This window comes from Pongo abelii, chromosome 11, assembly GCF_028885655.2.
Source record: "Pongo abelii isolate AG06213 chromosome 11, NHGRI_mPonAbe1-v2.0_pri, whole genome shotgun sequence".
Classification (NCBI taxonomy): domain Eukaryota; kingdom Metazoa; phylum Chordata; class Mammalia; order Primates; family Hominidae; genus Pongo; species Pongo abelii.
The window spans coordinates 104150734-104173605 of NC_071996.2; the positions used below are offsets into that span (position 1 = coordinate 104150734).

Genomic DNA, 22872 nt, shown 5'->3' on the forward strand with positions numbered 1-22872 from the left:
AACAGGCCTGAGCCACCATACCTGGCCTCAAATAGTCTTAGCAAATCCTTTAATATTAGTATAGCTGAAGTACTGTGAAAATGAGGAGGAAATCAACTGCAAGGTAGCAAAAGAAAAAAAAAAACACACAAACAAACCAAAAAACTGGCCTACTATTCCAGTCAAGAGGAATTTTCTTCTCACACTATTTGTTCTTCTGATTTTGGGCAGGACTAAACTCTAGGGTGGTAAGGAAGGGACAGAAAGCTATTTAAGCAGTAGGCTCCTCAACTGCTCTGAACCTTTAGACAGAGCACCAGGATAATTAGCTTTTTCTAAAACCAAGGTGCCTGCAGTGTTCTTCCAAATGACTCAACATGGGTCCCTAGCCACATCATTCATTACAATGACCTGAATACATCGACAATGGTACAAAAACAAGATATACTGAGAACTCATGCCTCCAATTGTCCAATCAATATTTACTTAAAAGTTCATTTTTTATTTTTGTTATTTTTTATTCTAATCCCATAGCTTATTTAAAAATTTATTTATTTATTTATTTTTGAGATGGAGTTTCGTTCTTATTGCCCAGGCTAGAGTGCAATGGCACGATCTCGGCTCACTACAGCCTCTGCCTCCTGGGTTCCAGCAATTCTCCTGCTTCAGCCTCCCGGGTAGCTGGGATTACAGGCACACATCACCACGCCTGGCTAATTCTTGTGTTTTTAGTAGAGACAGGGTTTCACCATGTTGGCCAGGCTGGTCTCGAACTCCTGACCTCAGGTGATCCACCCGCCTTGGCCTCCCAAAGTGCTTGGATTACAGGCATGAGCCACTGAGCCCAGCCTAAAAAGTTCATTTTTATACAAAGGAATTGAGATGTCACTTTTAGCACATACTATTTAGCATATACTATGGTATTAATTCATGAATACGTAGACAGGCCAGAAAAGAAAGCCCAGAAGTAGAAACAAATATATGTGGGAATTTATGTGGAAGGCTGAGAAAATATAGAAAAGTGAAGAAAAAATATTATTTTGAGAGATGTGGATCTCTTAGGGTAGCCTATCTTTGAGATATTACACAATTTTTCTTTAAGGTTAAAGTCTCTCTCTTCACTTACTGTTTTATCTCTTTTCATTCTCTTAGAAGGTGTTTCTTTGCAAACAGGAGCTGAAACTACTCTATTCTGAGCTTGAATCTTTTGGCTGAATATGACTGCATTAGTGTCCTCTTCATGTTCCTGTGCAACCCCTTCATCATCCTCTGAGTTGGAAGCAGAATATTCGCTTTCACTGTCAGAATGAGACCTTGGAACTGTGGGGGGAAAAATAGCAATTTGGACAATTTCATGGTTTGACAAGAGAGGCATTGTGGGGTAAAGCAAAGAGTGGGGGCTCTGAAGTAAGAGTCTGAAATCTGGTTTTGTCATTACCTGCTCATGATTTTACCAGAGCTAATTAACAAATTCTCTCAGCACCAGTTTATTTATCAAATTAATAGTACATAGTCTAATAAACCACTAGGAAGATTACACTGAAATGTATATAAAGCCACTAGTAATGCCTGACACACAGGAACTGTGATAGAAATTGCTAATCATACCTAACACTGTTCTCCTTCCTTCTTCCTTGCTAACAGAACTCCAATTTTGCAAAATATGGCCATATGCCCCATCCTAGGGGATGAATCATGGTAACTGCCTTTTTCCTCTTCTAGGTACCTGCTTTCCCAGCCTCCGCTCCAACTATGGTTGACTATGTGACCCCTTGACCAATGAATTGAGGGAAAATAGCTGGCAGCTTCTGGGAAAGATTTTCCTCAATTATGGAAGAAAAGCCCCTATTTATACCCATCGTTTAAAGCTATGAAAGCCATTTTGCAATATGAAGTATCAAACCTAAAGATGAAAAATGCTGGTGGCAGAGTAAAAGATAGGAAGGATCTGGGTCCTTAAAGATACTGTTAAGTCACATCAACCATGGAACTTGCATCTCCATACTTGTTTTGATGTGAGATACTTAAATATCTATGGCTTAAACTACCATTATAGAATTTTCTGTTGCTGCCTACTGAAAATGTCACACTAACTAATATAGCACTCAATAAATGGTACTTATGATTATAATTATTACTAATACATACACATACACCATCCCAGAGTTGAAGAATTATCTTTTTAAACAAACCACAACCTCATCCCTACAACTCCCCAGAAATAATATAGCTAGTTTTACATTTATCAAATAAGAATAAAGCCAGTTTCACACTAAACAGGCATAAAACTGTTTTTAAAAGCTAACTTCCAAAATATGAGTGAAAAAACTTTAAACAAATCAGCATATTTATTCTGAACAATAGATATACTGCAGAGGATTATCCCAAGTCAGCATGTAACAAATGTAGACATTAAAAAAAAGAAAAAAAAAGGCTTGATTTTGTGGGCATATATAGCTTAGCAGATTCAGATGTGCATTGACTGCTGCTCATGGTACATGCACAGTTAGAAGTGGTGGCAGGTACCAGAAAGTATCTCTACCTTCTTTACATGTATGCTTCTTCCATGTAGGTATATATGTTTTGTGGTGATTAAGAAGGAAGAGGGAAGTTCACCTTCTCTCTAAAAAACAACCCATCTTTGGAATGAGGAGAAAACATAAGACATGGGATATAGTTGACATGAAATAACAATCACAACTATACAGATCTTTTACTGCTTTAATATACCAAATCATTTAGCATTACCAACTTTATGGTGATTAAAAATACAGTTTTAACAACTCTATGAAATCTGTACCTCGAAAAGAAAGGGCTATGAAGTATGAAGCCCTGATGTTAGGCTGAATTTAACAATGTTGGCTAATACTATTATTGTCAAGGGTCAACATTATGGAAGGTGTTGACATCTTCCTGATATATAAAGGTCCAGTCATTTGCCCCAAAGTTAAATATTCAAAAATCTGAAACGATTTTTAATTTCCTAGAAGGCAGAAGCCATGTCTGTTTACTTGATTTTGTTTAGCATTCAGTACAACTATGAATATTTAATATTATTTCATTATAAAATTTCCAAATAAATCAATAGAATAATTTCCAAACTGTCTCAAAACAATTAAAAGGCATGTTATTTCATTGGAAAGACCTTTTAGCTGACTTCAATATACACTGACTACAATGTGAAAGACATGGTGCTAAGTGTTGCAACTAAAAGCCAAAGATTCAAAACACCAAGCAGTCTAAGTCTAGAACCTATATACTTAACTATTATTGTCTCTTGTTTAGATGTTACTTTTTATAAAAACGTCATGTAAAAAGAAATACGTACCTATTAATCTTTTTCTTAGACTACGAGGTGCTGTTGACAGAAATTCACTTTTGTCATTGTTCTGTTTAAAAATAGAAAAAGCATTAAATAATAACATGGAAGTTAATGACTGATCTGAGTGAAAGAGGCTAGAAAAAAAGAAAAATATTTTGCTTTCAATAGACTGCATTAGAACTAGATGAGCTTAGTTCCTAGAACTAGAAGATTATGACAAATGAATTATTTGGAACAAAAAAAGGGTATAACAAAAGAAACAAATTCCAAAGGATTACTAGAGTGATTCTAGAAATCGAATTCTACATTATTTGTAAAGTATGTATATACTTTATTATGTACAGAAAAAACATGAGTATATCAGCCTTTTGAACTACTTCCACCTATCAGATTAGTAGAATGAGTATATATATATGTGTGTGTGTGTGTGTGTGTATGTGTGTATATATATATATATATATATATATATATATATATATATATATATATTTTTTTTTTTTTTTTTTTTCCCCCTGAGACAGAGTCTCACTGCATCACCAGGCTGGAGTGTAGTGGCGTGATTTCGGCTCACTCCACCTCACTGCAACCTCCACCTCCTGGGTTCAAACCATTCTCCTGCCTCAGACTCCCAAGTAGCTGTGACTATAGGCGCGTGCCACCACGCCCAGCTAATTTTTGTATTTTTAGCAGAGACAGGGTTTCACCATGTTGGCCAGGCTGGTCTCAAAACTCCTGACCTCAAGTAAACTGCCCACCTTAGCCTCCCAAAGTACTGGGATTATGGGTGTGAGCCACAGCGCCCAGCCCAATGGAGTATTTTTTTAAAAGATAGTATTATGTAGCAATCATAAGTATGAAAGGGAACAGGCACCCCTATGTATATGGCAGTGGGCCTTTTAATGTGTTAGAAATTTACTGGTGTTAAAGTATTACATTCTTTGAGGAGAGAGAGATTTACACTTTCTTACTTTCTGTATTTAAAAAATTGTAACTTTTTATAGAAGTACAAAGTCTGTTTTTTTATAGAATACTCTAATACCATAAGTTGTTAGCACATTAAAACATCCACTGTTATACACCTGTAAATTTCTAATAGTACTGAGAAAAAAGTTGAAGTACCCTGTGATTTTGTCAACATGACAATATGACAAAAAAAATTTAAGTTTATTGTCTTGTGATAGATTGCTGATGTCATTAAAATCTGATTTGATTTTAAGAATAGTACTCTAGGCCGGGCGCAGTGGCTCATGCCTGTAATCCCAGCACTTTGGTAGGCCAAGGCGGGCAGATCACCTGAGGTCGGGAGTTCGAGACCAGCCTGACCAACATGGAGAAATCCCGTCTCTACTAAAAATACAAAATTAGCCGGGCGTGCTGGTGCATGCCTGTAATCCCAGCTACTCAACAGGTTGAGGCAGGACAATTGCTTGAACCTGGGAGGTGGAGGCTGCGGTGAGCCGAGATCACATCATTGGACTCCAGCCTGGACAACACAGTGAAACTCTTCCTCAGGGGAAAAAAAAAAAAAAAAAAAAAGAATAGTGATCTAATAACTGAGCTAATAATCCCTTACCAATGGAATTACAGTATGTCTCAAACTTTTTTGATCAAGATCCTCAAAAATTTTTACATTTTGTCATCTTGACCCAGTACACGTGTATATATAACTAAAAAAAATTATAATACAGAAATTTAAAATTCTGTTCTACTTCATTTGTTAAAAATGCAGTTTATGTCCTATTAAACTGATTTCAAGATTGAGTATTGAGATAACTTATATATATCTACACAGCTTAAGTCTGATAATTCACACCTGTGTCAAAATAACCATTGCAGAAAATTCCTGCTCAAAAAGACAACGCTAATAAATAATTTTCCTACTTGCTATAGAAAATTTCTGCAAACTAATCTCTCTTGACAGTTTGCTCATTTGGGCAAACTGTTCTCCCTATCAGGACAAGAGATTACTCCTAGGGCAAACAGCTTATCTTATCAACAGTTTAGTTATCAAGATACACTTTTAGACACGATCTTCACTGTGTCTACCAATCCTAAAATATCATGTCCCTAACTTTGCCCAATCCCAATCAGTTTACCATCTTGAAAAACCTGCTTTAAGCCACTTGAGCCCAGGATCCCCAAGCCCTATACATATTTTCTCTTGAACTTGCTTTTCTAAGTCAGTACAGTAAGATTCTGTCACAACGATGTTGTCTCTTATTGTGATAGGTAGCTTTGTTTCATCAACAGGTTTTTCTGGTTTTTTGGGAGAGTTGACAATATCTTCTAATGGGTTATAATCTATAACTTGGGAAAGAATAATCTAAATTCTTGATTAGATTATGGCAATGAGTTTTTTTCCTTTTATAGTGATACAACACACAAGACATAAGAAAAAAGCATTATTAAAGACAAATGAAAGTCTGGCATGTCTAATCCCATACCTAGACTTGTCTAAATAGGACATTCCTGCACAGGCTATATAACCATGACCTTAAATGTCTATACTGACTGTGGAGACAAAAGTGACTCCATCTTGGATGCTAATCCATCATGTTAACTTCTGATTAGCCCCAGTCTCATGAATGCCTCCTGATTCCGACTTTATGTACTGCCTTCTGTGAAAGAACATGTCAACCTTGATATTATCACACTAATTACTGGCTACAATGCATATAGCATTCTTGCCGTCTTGACAATTAAAGAGGGTTGCCTTTAATTATCTTGCTGGAACATGTATACCCTTTCCTTATGGTATGTAAGCCGTGGGTCTAGGGAGTAACAGTGCAGAGAGCTACCTGTCTTGTGGCTGCCCAAGACCATGCTTCTGTCTCTAATAAAATACCCTTTACAGACAAACTAAACTTGTCTGCCTTGTCCTTTGGTTTCTTGGCTCCTTTGGCATTTGGGGGATGCTTTGCATATATGGCCCTTTCATAGAACACTCACCACTTGAAAAGGCATAATGAGAAAATTATACCACAAAAACACAAAGGAGGCCAGGCGTGGTGGCTCACACCTGAAATCCCAGTACTTTGAGAGGCCCAGGTGGGTGGATCACTTGAGGTCCGGAGTTCAAGACCAGCCTGGCCAACATGGTGAAGCCTTGCCTCTACTAAAAATACAAAAATTAGCCAGGTGTGGTGGTACACACCTGTAATCCCAGCTACTCAGGAGGCTGAGGTGTAAGAATCACTTGAACCTGGAAGGTGGAGATTGCAGTGCGCCGAGATCACGCCACTGCACTCCAGCCTGGGCGACAGAGTAAGACTCCGTCTCAAAAACAATCAAACAAAGAAAAAACCCCACAAAGGAGGAGATAAAAAGATAGAGTAATGGATCTAATGCATCTTAGGATCAAACTGCACAACACTGCCCTCTTCCCCCTGCAAATGAAACAGAACATGATACATAAAAGCAAAACCCCAAAAAGTTTCAGGCCAGCTACACACAGCAGAAAAAGCACAACAGTTGGGTCTGGGAGGCCTGGCTTCATTTTCTAGCTGTTCTCCTTCCTAGTCAAGTGAACTCACACAAGTCACTTTACCTCTCTGAACCTCAAATTCTCCATCTAAAAGTTAGGTATTTAACTGCCAAATATCTGTAAATTACAAAGCACTACATAAACTAAGAGATCAATTTTTTTCATTGAATTTCTGGCAATTTTTCATCATGTCTTACTTGTAACACTAAGGCTTTTGCTTTTTAGTCAATTGCTTACCTTCGGCTGAACCTTGTCTGAAGCAGAATGGCCTAAAGAATGAAACAAAAAGCCATGACTTACTACGGACACTTCACTTTTCATTGTGGTCTAGTTTCATTAAAAGTAAAGTTTGCCGGGCATGGTGGCTCACACCTGTAATCCCAGCACTTTGGAAGGCAAGGCAGGAAGATTGCTTGAGGCCAGGAGTTCAAGATCAGCCTGGGCATCATAGCGTGATCCTGTGTCTATTCAAAAAATTAAAAATTAAAAAAAAAAAAGCAAAGTTGCAGCTTCTACATAGAAGCCACCACATTATTACTGAATTATAAATTAATTCCTTCTCTACCGGAGGATTATCACTATTAGTTTCATGATTACTCACATTTTTAACAGCCACTTCCTGCATTTCTGTAGCATTCTAACAAGAAAAACGGAGCCCTTTTAAATTTTGATTATTGAAAAGTACAACTGTCCAGGAGCGGTGGCTCACGCCCGTAATCCCAGCACTTTGGGAGGCCAAGGCAGGAGGATCGCTTGAGGTCAGGAGTTAGAAAACAGCCTGACCAACAGGGTGAAACCCCGTTTCTACTAAAAATGCAAAAATTAGCTGGGCGTGTTGGCAGGTACCTGTAATCCCAGCTATTCGGGAGTCTGAGGCAGGAGAATTGCTTGAACCCGGAAGGCAGAGGTTGCAATGAGCCAAGATCACACCACTGCACTCCAGCACTCCAGCCTGGGTGAAAAGCGAGACTCCTTCTCAAAAAAAAAAAAAAAAAAAAGTACAATGGAGCCAGACACAATGCGGTGTGCTTACAGGCCCTGTTACACGAGAGGCTGAGGCTAGAGGATCACTTGAGCCCAGGAGTTCAAGGCTTTAATAGTGTGCTGTAATCGTGCCTGTGAATAGCCAATGCACTTCAGCCCGGGCAACATAGCGAGACCCCGTCTCTAAAAAACGAAAAAAATAGAAATATCGGCAAGTGACATTGGTGTTCAAAAACAAAAATATAAATAAAGAGCAACAAAATGTACACTTTTTAATCTAGTTAGAATGGATCATTCAAAAACAGCTGCTCCACAATCTGTAAGACTTCCAAACTCCAAACGCCTTATTTCATATAGTATTTCCCAAAGCCAAATCTTCTATAAATAATTGGCTAACTCAAGCAAATGACAACAGGACTTAAAGACTATTTCTGGTTAACCCTGTCAATTTGCACAACTTCAGTTAGCACAGATATTTTTCCCTCTTATTGACTGCTAAACACGGGTATACTAAGGTACATGAGTTGAAATATTAATTGCATTTTGTCGAATGAATTTTCAGAAAATAAGAAAATATATAAAAATTCACAAACAAGGAAAAAAGTAACATGCTCTATCTTGAAGCAACTATGAAAACTATTTTCAAAGAACTAATGTAATGTCTTACCCTTGCTACTTTGAGGAACGTTTATCGTAATCTCAGGATCATTCTTCAAACTGAATGAAACACTTTTTTTTGGTGTTTTTGCTAGTTCTGAAGCTGTAAACAAAGAAATATATAAAAACCTTTTAAAGGACAACAGTAGATAAAGAGGGAAATAACCTTATTTCGCTTATAAAAATTCTTTAAAAACCTCTGTTACTTTTATCAGAAAAATAATCCTACCCATATTAGGAGTAATACTGCTTTCACCTTTATTAGCTGTCTTCCCAGCATCTTCAAATTTTCCTTCATATCACCCACAGATTTCTTTAAAAAAAAATACAAATAACTAACTTTGACCTTGCTGCTTTCTCTAATTACCATACTCTCCTCTCCATCAACCACTTATGTTCCTTTCATTTCTTACCATATATAGTTGAGGCACATCTTTGATGGGGGGTGAGAAAGAAGGGCCAGAAAGTGAGATCTAAAATCAAGTGAAAACTGTGCAGAGTTAAAATTATACTTTAAAATCTTTTAAATCTTCCATAAAGTGTGAACAGTTTATTTTGTGCCAAAAAGTCTATAATACATATAAATAATACATAAAATAGAGTGTTGAACAGATGGCCATTTCTTCAACCGAGAATAAATGAAATAGTGGTCTTTTGTTTAGGGGCCATTTTATTTTTACTGTAACAATTTTCTTTCTCTCGCTTTTTTTTTCTAAAGACCAAAGACCAAATCACTTATAATAGAGACCATTTTAAATAAAAAAATATAATTGTTATCTTTAATGATGCTCTCACACTCACATCATGAGAGGCATGTGGAAAATGAACCCAAATGAAGAAACAGATTTACCTTTTCCAAGTTAACTCTCACACTGCGACACTGTTCACTGAGAAAAAGGGCACATGCCAAATTAACTGCTTTTTTTCTTTTTTTCTCTAAATGGAGAAGGTGTAGTTAAATTTGTACAAGTGAAAGCCATTTTACTGGCTCCTAAACCTTTCTAACCCGCCCCCATTTTTATCCTCCAATCTTGAAACTGACCCAAGATACTCATAACAATCTCTACAAATGAATTGGCTGCTTCTATTTTCTTAATCTCTTCGGTCTTCTATATGATTCACTAAGTTTTGTTTTTTTTTAAATCTTCCCTTGATATTCCTCCATTTGAGTCTTATGACATTATCCTGGTTCCCAAGCTACTAGTTGTGGTTATTCCATCTCTTCTTCACTGTCCTCAGCCTCCTCAACATTCTAGGCATACTTAAGGCTCAGTCCTTGCTCTTCTCTTTATGTCATTTTTGGATTAAAGGCTGATTCACAGGATAGGGAAAAAACTTCATATGAAAAGAAGCAACAAAAGCAACTTAGCTGAGATCATTTTGGTTTTATACTGAAACATAAAAATGCTCCACCTGATTTTAAATAACTATTAAACTACAAAGGAACCAGGGAGAAAAGAAGAAAAAGGAAGAATTGAAGAGGATTAAGAACAAGATAGTCTCTTTTTTTTGAGATAGAGTCTTGCTCTGTCACCCAGGCTGGAGTGCAGTGGTGCGATCTCAGCTCACTGCAACCTCTGCCTCCCAGGTTCAAGCAATTATCCAGCCTCAGCCTCCTGAGTAACTGGGATTACACGTGTGCCATCATGCCCACCTAATTTTTTGTATTTTTAGTAGAGAAGGGGTTTCACCATGGTGGCCAGGCTAGTCTCAAACTCCTGACCTCGTGATCTGCCTGCCTTGGCCTCCCAAAGTGCGGGGATTACAGGTGTGAGCCACCGTGCCCAGCTAAGATAGTCATTTTTGTGAGCACACAGAGATAGGCAGACATTCCAACACCTCTTGGATGACTCAACATGTCTAATAAGCACCAGGCACAATGCCTAGTACAACTACCTGTGGCCCAGGAGTACACTGGCGTGATCATGGCTCACTGCAGCCTTGACCTCCTGGGCCCAAGCCATCCTCCCACCTCAAACTCCCAAATAGCTGGGACCACAGGTGTGCACCACCATGCCTAGCTAATTTTTAAATTTTTGTAGAGACTGGGTCTTCCTATGTTGCTCAGGCTGGTCTCAAACTCCTGGCCTCAAGTTATCCTCCCACCTCGGCCTCTCAAAGTGCTAAGATTATAAGCATGAGTTACCACGCCCAGCGGTGAATCACTATTTAACACATAACTTTTTGTTTAGTTATGACTATGAATGGCAAAAAGTTACAGTGTTTCTTTATGTCAGGGGTCAGCAAGCTATAAGTCTATGGGGCCAAACCCAGCCTTTCCACTGGTTTTAAGTACAGTTTTATGTAGCCACACCATCCATACATATCGTCTGTGGCTGCTTTTCAGCTACAACAGCCAAGTTCAGTAGTCACAACAGAGACTGTCTAGCTCACAGAGCTGAAAATATTTACTGTCTGGCCCTTTACCGAAAAAGCTGGCTGACCTTTGCTCTGTATTAATCATCTACATGCACACTTTCAATGCATGTGTACAGTTTTTATCATTCTTTTCTTGCTCCTATATTTGTTTTTGATGATATTAAATGAAATGTAATGGCATGGCTGTTGACTCTATTAATAGAAAATTAGGCCTGGACACGGTGGCTCAAGCATATAAACCCAGCACTTTCGGAGACCGAGGTGGGTGGATCACTTGAGTCTAGGAGTTCGAGACCAGACTGGGCAACATGAAGAAACCCTGTCTCTACAAAAGAATAGAAAAATTAGCCAGGTGTGGTGGCGTGTGACTTTAGCCCGAGCTACCTGGGAAGCTGAGGCAGGAAGATCGCTTGAGCCCAGGACGTGGAAGTCGCAGTGAGCCGAGATTACACCACACATTCCAGCCTGGGCAATACAGTGAGACCCTTAAAAAAAAATTATGATGTTATTTGTGGGCTTGCAAAAAAAAATAGGGCATAAATTTTGTATCTTTATATTCATTATTCTATTAATTCATCTATATTGTATTTTACACAATAAACTGGTCTCTGTCTAATGATAGCTTTAGTCTATTATCTGGTCCTGTCTAACCAATCTATTTTCTAATTTTTTTGAAAAGATACTTATTTTCTTTTACCTCATTTATATTTATCTGCTCCTCTGTTGATGAACATTTAGGTTGATTCCATATCCTGGATATTGTGAAATAATATTGCAATGAACATGGGAGTGCAGATATCTCTTCGACATACTCATTTCATACCCTTTGGGTATATATCCAGTAGTGGGATTGCTGGATCTCAATCTATTTTTAATTTACCCATTTATTTCTCCAGCCTGATTGAACTCCTCACTTTCTTCTCGACCTGGTACTTCTACTTTTGCTCTTTTGTTTACATTTATTTTCTTACTCTAGATACATTCTCCGTATTTTACAAAGCCTTCCTATCTAACTTATAGTCTATTTCTAGCCCTATATCTTGGTTAGCCCAATTATATGAAAATCTTTAATTTTTTTTTATAGAGACAAGGTCTCACTATGTTGCACAGGCTGGTCTCAAACTCCTGGGCTTAAGCGATCCTCTTGCCTTGTCCTCTCAAAGTGTTGGGATTATAGGTGTGAGCCACCATGCCTGGCCAAAATCATCATTTATACTCAGAATAACATATGATTTTCTGGCAGATCATGTTATTTATTAAATATTAAGGCATTCTATTTTACTGATATATTTAGATATAAACACAATTAGCAACAATACTTAATGAGTCAATGAAATTCATTAAAGAGCATCATAACTAAACAAAGATTTTAGAAAGTCTGATCAGTCTGTCAAATTGTGTTCCTGAAATTTTATGGTCATAATAATAAAGACTAAATATCTATAAAACTATCCTCTCATGACTTTAAAATGTGTATTTCTTTCAGATGTGATGACAGAAATGCGCAGAATGAGGATAATATTCCAGTTTTATGCAGCGCTTACAAATACAACACATTATCATCTTTAAGTTATGAGCATGCTAATTCTCCAAATGGAGAACTACTACTTGATTACTCCTGTGAGTTCTATTTCACTTTACAATAATAATTCTCCTCTTTCTTCAGTGGTATTTCTTTGTCCTGCACCATTGTCCTAGGGTTTCATTTTGGTCTTGGTGTCTATTTTACCTTTCTAATAATTACATCAGCATTTCTTCTCTGGTTTCTCAGTGCTCCTATACAAGATTCAGTCATTTTTATAGATTTAAAAACTTCATTTCTTGTTTTTTCAGATGGAGTCTCTTTCTGTCACCCAGGCTGGAGTGCAGTGGTGCAATCTTGGCTCACTGCAACCTCCACGTTCTGGGTTCAAGTGATTCTCCTGCCTCAGCCTCCCAGGTAGCCAGAATTACAGGTGTGTGCCACCACACCCAGCTAATTTTTGTATTTTTAGTAGAGCTGGGTTTCACCATGTTGGCCAGGCTGGTCTTGAACTCCTGACCTCAAGTGATCCACCTACCTCGGCCTCCCAAAGTGCTGGGATTACAGGAGCGAGCCACCGCAACCAACCAAAAAAACTTAATTTCTTGATGTAGATAATAAATACTAAGAAACACACAATTAATGTAAATTATTGTATGTACCATGTTATGTTCAAAATCAGTAATGTATTTAATGTTACACATTTTAGAAAAACTAAACTGATTTTAGCAATTGATTAACTTATATTCAGAAATACAGGTTTTATAATTACTTCTCATATATTCCTCATCAGTGTCAACATTTAACATATTTCATTTTTACTTGACCTTGAATGTTTACATGTGTCATTGGCTACAGTGATTGAATAAAAACAAACCACTAAAGAAATATCCATAGGTGTTTTATAATTATACATTATAAGCCCTCTTTTTCAACTATTACATTTACCAGGTGGATAATTATTATACTTTTGTTCCTGACTTTTTGGTATTTCCAAACTTTATATTTATATACCTTTATAATTTTCAAAGTGCTTTCACATATATTATTTCCCTTCCTTACTGCTTTCAAAAATGATGACCCCCTCATACCACAAGATTGAAATACAGTGCCATCTGATTTTTTTGTTTTTTTTTTTTTTGAGACAGGGTTTCACTCTGTCACCCAGGCTGGAATGTAGTGGTGTGATCATGGCTCACTGCAACCTTGAACCCCTAGGCTCAAGTGATCCTCCTGCTTCAGCCTCCCAAGTAGCTGGGACTACAGGCATGTACCACCATGCCTGGCTAATTTTTTAATTTTCTTTTTTTTTTGAGACTGAGTCTCGCTCTGTCGCCCAGGCTGGAGTGCAGTGGCGTGATCTTGGCTCACTGCAAGCTCCGCCTCCCGGGTTCACGCCATTCTCCTGCCTCAGCCTCCCGAGTAGCTGGGACTACAGTCGCCCGCCACCACGCCCGGCTAATTTTTTTTTTTTTTTTGTATTTTTAGTAGAGACGGGGTTTCACTGTGTTAGCCAAGATGGTCTCGATCTCCTAACCTTGTGATCCGCCTGCCTCGGCCTCCCAAAGTGCTGGGATTACAGGTGTGAGCCACTGCGCCCAGCCTGATTTTTAAATTTTCTGTAGAGACAGGGTTTCGCTATGTTGCCCAGGCTGGTACTGAACTACTGGCCTCAAGCGATCCTCCTGTCTTGGCCACCCAAAGTGCTGAGATTACAGGAATGAGCTACCATGCCTGGCCTGAATTTTGAAAAATAATTGACAGTTTAATTTTAAGGTTATATGTCATTTATTACAGCTTAGTTCTCTGAAAATCAGCAACTGAAGTGTAATTGGTATAGGTGGTAACTCAAGTAAGAAAAATGTTAGAAGACCATTCCTAATAATTTTATGTAAGCATTTTTCTGTAATATAAACAACATTTTTCCATATACAGGGTAAAACTCTGGGGTTTTTTTTGTTTGTTTTTTGAGATGGAATCTTGCTCTGTCACCCAGGCTGCAGTGCAATGGCACAATCTCGGCTCACTGCAACCTCTGCCTCCCAGGTTCAAGCGATTCTCCTGTCTCAGCCTCCTGGATAGCTGGGACTACAGGTGCGTGCCACCATGCCTGGCTCATTTTTCTTATTTTTAGTAGAGACGGGGTTTTACCATGTTAGCCAGGCTGGTCTCAAACTCCTGACCTCAAGGGATCTGCCTGCCTCCTGCCTCAGCTTCCCAAAGTGCTGGGATTATAGTTGTGAGCAACCGTGCCCAGCAAAACTCTTATTTAATCAATTCAGAATATCTCCATGTGACTCTCACTTGTTACTTCAAAAAAATTTGTGAAGAAACTAAGCTATGGTCGGGCATGGTGGCTCATGCCTGTAATCCCAGCACTTTGGGAGGCCGAGGTGGGTGGATCACTTGAGGTTCGGAGTTTGAGACCAACCTGGCCAACATGGTGAAACCCCTTCTCTACTAAAAATACAAAAAAATTAGCCAGGTGTGGTGGAGCACACCTGTAGTCTCAGCTACTCAGGAGGCTGAGGCAGGAGAATCGCTTGAACCCAGGAGGCGGAGGTTGCAGTGAGCCGAGATTGCACCACTGCACTCCAGCTTGGGCAACAGAGTGAGACTCCACCTTAAAAAAAAAAAAAAAAAAGAAACTAAGCTACATATTTTGGAGAGGACTAAAGAAAAACAAAGACTGTGCACATACTACAAGAAGCTTATAATCTAGCTGAAAACAGAAGACATCTGAGCATGAAAAAAACAAATGAATTTAATTGTGCTTAATACAACATACTTCTTTTAGGGAATGTCTCATTATTCCCTAAACCATAGGGAATCTCTCTTCATTCTTTTAGGAAATGTAGTGGTATAATAATCACGGGGAATGTGGTTAAATCTACCTTAGGAAAGATGAGTAATAGTTATAGAAATCAGAAAAGCAACATACCTAATTTAGCCATCTTTTCAGAGTGTTTTCTATTCTGAAAAGAATAAACTTTATTTCCACCACCTGTAGCAGAGCCATTTTTCAATGATTCTGAAAGAAAAAATGCAATATACATTTAGGAAAAAAGAACAAAATTAACAGAAAAAAAATTCTAACAAAAAACTTAAGATTTGTACTCCTCATAGCCTTGCATAAAGATTTAACTATATTTATATATAAAATATTTAGAAATACATAGTAAACAGGCTATGAAACTGTTTATATAAGTTTTAACATGCTATTCAAAGATACACAGACATCTATGTAAAAATACAAAACCATAGCAAAACCCCAGATTACAGGGATATGCATTCAATTCCTAGCAACAGTTGTCCCTGGGGAGGGAGGACTAAAGGGAGTTTATTGGTTATATTTATTTTCTGAAGCAAAGATGAAAAGTACAATTGTTGAGGTTGAGATTTAAACAGCTGTTTTATGGTAGAAGCTTTCTTGGCCGGGCACAGTGGCTCACACCTGTAATCCCAGCACTTTGGGAGGCTGAGCCAGGTGATCACGAGGTCAGGAGATTGAGAGCATCCTGGCTAACACAGTGAAACCTCGTCTCTACTAAAAATACAAAAAATTAGCCGGGCATGGGGGCACATGCCTGTAGTTCCAGCTACTCAGGAGGCTGAGGCAGAAGAATTGCTTGAACCTGGGAGGCAGAGGTTGCGGTGAGCAGATATTGTGCCACTGCACTCCAGCCTCGGTGATAAAGTGATAAAGCCTCAAAAAAAAAAAAAAAAAAAAAGCTTTCTTCACAGATCCTGACTTAACTGACATCCTTCAATCTCCTCTTTAAATATCAACTGCTACCTACAACACAGTGAACATTCATTTCTAGTATCCTACTTCCTACCACAGCAATTTCCAACATGTGGCCTGAGGGTTGCTAGGATCCCTGAGGTCAAAATTACTTCATAATAATACTAAGACATTAATTAACTTTTGACTCTCAAACAAGAGTATACAGTGAGGTATGCCAGAGACGACATGACGTGATAACAAGTTATCATACTGACTAATGGAATGCGTGAAGAAGAAAATCCAGTTGCCTTCAATGAAGCCAGACATTAAAAATATAAAACAATGCCCTCCTCATTAAGTTATTGAAACTGTTGTTTTTCATTTAAATATATGTAATTTTTGTCAATACTTAATGGATTTATTAGAAAATGGTGTCAAACTTTCCAAAGTGTGTGCCCATCCTCCTTATTAAGCTTTCCTAGTGATCTGTATTTCCACCAACACTTGGTTTTATCCAAACTCCTTAATCTTTGTCAAACAATGGGTATAAGCTGAAGAGAGGTGTCTTAAATTTGTATTTCCTTAACCATTAATGACACTGAACATTTTTTTACAGGTTTCTTCTCAGAAAAAGTATCTTCTTTACACTGTGGCTTGTCTTTACACTCTTTTTATGGTGTCATTTGAAGGAAAGTCCTGGTTTCTTATAAAATAGACTTTACACTAGTCTTTTTACTGTCTCCACAGTTTTGCATTTTCCAGAATGTCATATAGTTGGAATCACACAGTATGTAGCCTTTTCAGATTGGCTTATTTCACTTAGTAATATACTTTTAAGGTCCTTTCATATCTTGTTCATGGCTTGATAGCTCTTTTTTATTTAAGTGCTGAATACTCCATGGTCAGGATGTGCCAGTCTGTTCATCCATTCATCTACTGAACGACCTCTTTGTTGCTTCCAAGTTTTGGCCATTGTGAATGAAACTGCTATAAAAGTCCACCTGCAGGTTTTTGTGTGGACATAAGTTTTCAACTCATTTGGGTAAATACTAAGAAACATAACTACTGGATTATATAGTTAGAATATGTTGAGTTTCATAAGCAGCAGCACAGCTGTTTTTCATGGGGCTGCACCATTTTGCATTAACTAGAGATAAATGAGTTCTTGCTGCTCCACATCCTAACCAGTATTTGGTGGTATTCGTGTTTTGGATTTTGGCTATTCTAATAGGTGTATAGTGGTATCTCATTTTGTTTTAATTTGCAATTCCCCAATGATATGATATTGAGCATATTTTCATATGCTTATTGGCCATCTGTTTATTTTCCTTGGTAACAAAGAATAAAAATAGATGGCAAATAAGCATATGGCATCTGTTCAAATACCTACTTGCCTATTTTTTAATTAAATTCTTTTCTTATTGCTGAATTTTAAAAGCTCTTTGTATATTTTGGAATTAAAAGTCCTTTATCAGACATGTCTTTTGCAACATTTTCTTCTAGTCTGTAGTCTTCTCACTTTCTTGAGAAACAATGAATTTTAATTAGTTGAATTTGTCAATCTTTTCTTTTGATTACATATTTTCTAAGAAAACTTTCTATAATCAAGACCAAAACCATATTCTCTTATATTTTTGTCTAAAAGCATTTACAATTTGCTTTTCATGTTTAAATAATTAAGGTAATTAACCTGTTTATAAAGGGAGGTAGAGGGCCTTTTTTTTTAATGGGAATATACAATTGTCCCATCACCATTTACTGACCAGTTCACCACTAGCCCAGTGATCTGCAATGCTACTTCTATAGTATATCTAGTTTTCATATATGCACAAGTCTATTTATGGAGAACTTGTTACTGCAATTATAGAACTACAACTAGAATATATAATTATATAGAATGTATAACTATATATTTATATTATTTATTTATTTATTTATTTTTTGAGACAGAGTCTCACTCTGTCGCCCAGGCTGGAGTGCAGTGGCACGATCTAGGCTCACTGCAAGCTCCGCCTCCTGGGTTCATGCCATTCTCCTGCCTCTACCTCCCGAGTAGCTGGGACTACAGTTGCCCGCCACCAGGCCCGGCTAATTTTTTTTGTATTTTTAGTAGGGACAGGGTTTCACCGTGTTAGCCAGGATGGTCTCGATCTCCTGACCTCATGATCCGCCCGCCTCGGCCTCCCAAAGTGCTGGGATTACAGGCATGAGCCACCGCGCCCGGCCTATATAATTTATTTTTGTCTGAATGTCAAATATAGACAAAATATAAACTTGAAAAAGTTATTAACTAAAACAACTGGTTTTAAATAAGGTAAGAATGAGAAACTGTAAAAGATTTCAGAGAAAATTTGAGAAACATGAAAGCCTACCACACTCAGATAGCATCAAAAGTATCACTAAGTTATCAGTTTATTGGAAGAAAATGAAACTGGAAAATTCCAGTTGATGCATTATGGATATGCTACCTTAAAAGTTAAAAAAAAAAAAAAAAAAAAAAAAAAGCAGGCTGGGCATAATGGCTTACGCCCATAATCTCAGCACTTTGGATAGGCTGAGGCTGGCAGATCACTTGAGCCCAGGAGTTTGAGACCAGCCTGGTCAACATGGTGAGACTCTGCCTCTACAAAATATACAAAAACTAGCCAGGCATGGTGGTCCGCACCTGTAGTTGCAGCTACTCAGGAGGCTTAGGTAGGAGGATCACCTGAGCCCAGGGAGGCTAAGGTTGCAGTGAGCATTGATTGTGCCACTGCACTCCAGCCTAGGTGACAGAGTGAGACCCTGTCTCAAAAAAAAAAAAAAAAAAAAAAAAGGCAATACTGTTCAACCAGCTGATCTCCAGCAAACTTACATTCAAACACTCAAGTCCTAAATCAAAATCAATCACTACTGCATTAGTTACACTAATAAAAAGTTACAAACAATCCAAAAGTATAATACAGAAAACCATACATTATTTATATATTAGAATGCAATACTACTACCTATTACACTTCTTTTTGTCCGAAGACTGATCTCTGAGAATTTAATGATATGTTAAATTTAAAAGAAAATAAAACCACCGCCTCATATCCATTAAAAGGGCTACTGTTTTTTTTTTTAAAAAAAAGGAAATAGGTGTTGGTAAGAACGTGGAGAAATTGGAACCCTTGTACACTGTAGGTTGATATGTAAAATGGTGCAGCCACTGTGCAAAAAGTACGGTGTTCCTCAAAAAATTAAAAATAGAATTAGCACATGATCCAGCATTTCCACTTATGGGTATAAACCCCAAAGAATTGAATGCAGGGTCACAAAGAGGTATTTGTACACCCATGTTCATAGCAGCATCATTTGCAATACCCAAAAGGTGGAAGCAACCCAAGTGACCATCTACAGATGAATAAATTGCAGTTTTGTACAATGAGAAAAGTTTGGGAGATTGGTTACAAACGGTGTGAATGTACCTAATGCCACTGAACCCATACACTTAAAGATGGTTCAGATGCTAAGCTTTTTTGTGTGTGTATGAGATAAATTCTTGCTCTGTCACCCATGCTAGAGTGCAATGGTGTCACTGTGGCTCACTGCAGCCTCAACCTTCTGGGCTCCAGTGCTCCTCCCACTTCAGCCTTCTGAGCAGCTAGGACTACAGGCGCATGCCACCACGCCCAGCTAATTTTTGTAGAGATGGGATTTGGGATTTCTTTCTTTCTTTTTTTTTTTTTTTTTTGAGACGGATTTTCACTCTTGTTGCCCAGGCTGGAGTGCAATGGCGTGATCTTGGCTCATTGCAACCTCCACCTCCCGGGTTCAAGTGATTTTCCTGCCTCAGCCTCCCGAGTAGCTGAGATTACAGGCGCCCACCACCACGCCCAGCTAATTTTTTGTATTTTTAGTAGAGACACGGTTTCGCCATGTTGGCCAGGCTGGTCTTGAATTCCTGTCCTCAGGCGATCCACCCGCCTTGGCCTCCCAAAGTGCTGAGATTACAGGCATGAGCCACTGTGCCTGGCCAAAACTAAGTCTTTAGGAAAATGTAACTATGATTAAATAGTGTAATCTGTATAAACTTTAGGAGGATATTTGGCAATACATGCCAAAACTCTTATTGTAGAAGAATGTCTAATGACAGAGTAATGTATATATGATACATTATTAATTGCAAAAAGTCTATTTATAAACGTAATGGTGCAAGCTTATGTGTGCCCATGCATGTATGAATAGACAGAAGATACACACTGAAATGTTAACGGTTCCAAGTTCTCTAAAGAAGGCATTCTTGACAGGTACAATACTTCTCTCAATTGGGTAAAACTGGATCTTGGCACAAGAGGGATTGTGGAAAAAAGACTTTGACATTATTAATATAATAGTCTGTGGCCCTCCAAAGGGTCACAGTACATAAACAGATATGCAGCATATATGTAGTACTGAAATTTTAAGGGTGGGAAAAAGTGATTAGGAGAAAATGTCTAAAAAGGCTAATTAGCGGACAATAATTTTAAAAAGGTTGAAAAACATAGGGCATGATGCCAAAAAATAAGGCAAAGTTCCCCAGTGTGAGGAATGAATGAATGAACGAATGAATGAATGAATAAATAAATAAAAGGTATGGGTTTCATATGTGCTGAGTACTGATTCTCTCAGGCCTTTGAGGATGCCAATCAAGGCCAGTAGCAAGGGTAGGGTTAGGGCCCTGGGGTATTTGTCCTTGGTCTGTAGTATCCTCTTCTATTTATTCCATTGTGCCTCCAAATATCATTTGCTGTTAGTGCTGTTATGCGAGAAAGGTTGGAAGCACTGAATTTCTACAACAAACATACTACTTTTTTAAGAAACAATTTTTATGATAAAAGTTTCCTTTGTGGAATACTGTTTTCAATCTCTTCTTAGGCCTGGCATAATAGGGAGTCAAGAATACCAAGTTTTATTTAGAATATGCTCAAAAAATGTCAACTGTCTAGCTGTGGACATATAGGAGACCTTACCCAGCCCACTAAATCTATTGAGGAGCAGTGGTCATTTTTTGTATAACTCTATACATGGAGTATATGACTCTAGCCCCACAGTTAATGAACTATGTAACTATGTTCATTAATATAATGAGTAATAAGTAATAGGCACAGATAACTCAACTGTGATTCATCTGTGGATATTCCAATTATATGCTATTTCTATGTCCAGATTTTAAAAATGAATTGAGCTAAATTGACTCTTGAGAATCTAGAATGGGAGAACTGAAAAACCAAATCACTTAACACTGGGAACTTGATGGACATTTATAAGTATGTGAGAATAAAACACATGTACATGAAGAAAATAAGTGGCATAGAGAAATCAGAACAGATGCACAGAGATGGCACAGGGAGACCTGGAGACTCATGAAAGCACAGTTCCTCAGTTTTTAACACTGTCCCAGTTCCAACTCTCCTAGTAGCCAACAATATTGATTTCTTTCCTTTGTCATTACTTTTTTAAGCTAGGTTGTGGGGATCTGTGTTCCTTGTACCCAGGAAACACCTAACTAAAATATAATTCGAGCCTAAAAAATGTTTTATGTTAAGAATAATCTTGCAAGAATCTGGCTTAGATGTAAAAATTAAAACCACACACATAATACCAGCATCCCTGGGTTAGAACACTACTTCTTGAAATGCTCCTCCTAGTTCTGTAAAGATCAAGGTAACAGTAAAGTAACCTGCTTTAGAAAGGTATTTTAAATAAGTTAAAAATATAAATATCTTTTTTTTGTTCTGTTTTGACCTAGGGTCTCGCTTTGTCACCCAGGCTGAGTATAGTGATGCAACCACAGCTCACTGTAGCCTCAACCTCCTGGGCTCAAGCAATCCTCTGCCTTAGCCTCCCAAGTAACTGGGACTACAGGCACACACCACCATGCTCAGCTAGTTTTATTTTTTTTTGAGACAGGGTCTCACTCTGTTGCCCAGACTGGAGTGTAGTGGTATGATCACGGCTCACTGCTGCCTCAACCTCCCAGGCTCAAGTGATCCTCCCACCTCAGCCTCCCTGGTAGCTGGGACCACAGGTGTGTGCCACCATGCCAGGCTAGTCTCAAACTTCTGGACTCAAGCGATCAATCTGCTTGGTCTCCCAATGTGCTGAGATTACAGGCATGAGCCATCACACACCCAGCTTCCAGCTAATTAAAAACTTTTTTTTTTTTTTTTTTTTTTTTTTTTTTGTAGAAACGGGATCTTACTATGTTGCCTAGGATGGTTACAAACTCCTGGGCTCAAGCAGTCCTCCTGCCTCAGTCTCCCAATGTACTGGGATTACAGGCGTGAGCCACCACGTCTGGCCATAAATAAATATCTTAAAAATAGTACTAGCTACGCAGGTGGCTAAGTTGGGAAGATCTCTTGAACCCAGAAGTTGGAGGCTACAGTGAGCTATGATTGTGCCATGGCACCCCAATCTGGGTGACAGAGTAAGACCCTGTCTCTAAAATAAATAAATAAATAAATAAATAAATAAATATCTTGAAAATAACTTTAGGAGTACTATGCAGCCATAAAAAGGAATGAGATCATGTCCTTTGCAGGGACATGTATGAAACTGGAAGCCATCATCTTCAGCAAACTAACACAGGAACAGAAAACCAAACACTGCATATTCTCACTCACAGGTGGGAGTTGAAAAATGAGAACACATGGACACAGGGAGGGGAACAACATATGCCACAGCCTGCGGGTGGGTGGAGGGAGGGAGAGCATAAGGACAGACAGTTAATGCATGTGGGGCTTAAAACCTAGATGATGGGTTGAAAGGTGCAGCAAACCACCATGGCACATGTATACCTATGTAACAAACCC

At 38.2% G+C, this 22872-nt stretch overlaps 1 protein-coding gene across 1 annotated transcript in view; it reads right to left on the reverse strand.

Moving 5' to 3' along the window:
* The window catches only part of ORC2 (origin recognition complex subunit 2), a 55010-nt gene that overhangs the window by 24953 nt on the left and 7185 nt on the right, over positions 1 to 22872 (reverse strand). Inside the window, exons 5-9 of the mRNA XM_024243642.3 lie at positions 15269 to 15358; positions 8437 to 8529; positions 7023 to 7054; positions 3308 to 3368; positions 1106 to 1299 (exon numbers count right to left, since the gene is read on the reverse strand). Of these exons, the coding sequence (XP_024099410.1) occupies positions 1106 to 1299; positions 3308 to 3368; positions 7023 to 7054; positions 8437 to 8529; positions 15269 to 15358 (470 nt within the window). The remainder of the gene's footprint in view (positions 1 to 1105; positions 1300 to 3307; positions 3369 to 7022; positions 7055 to 8436; positions 8530 to 15268; positions 15359 to 22872) is intronic.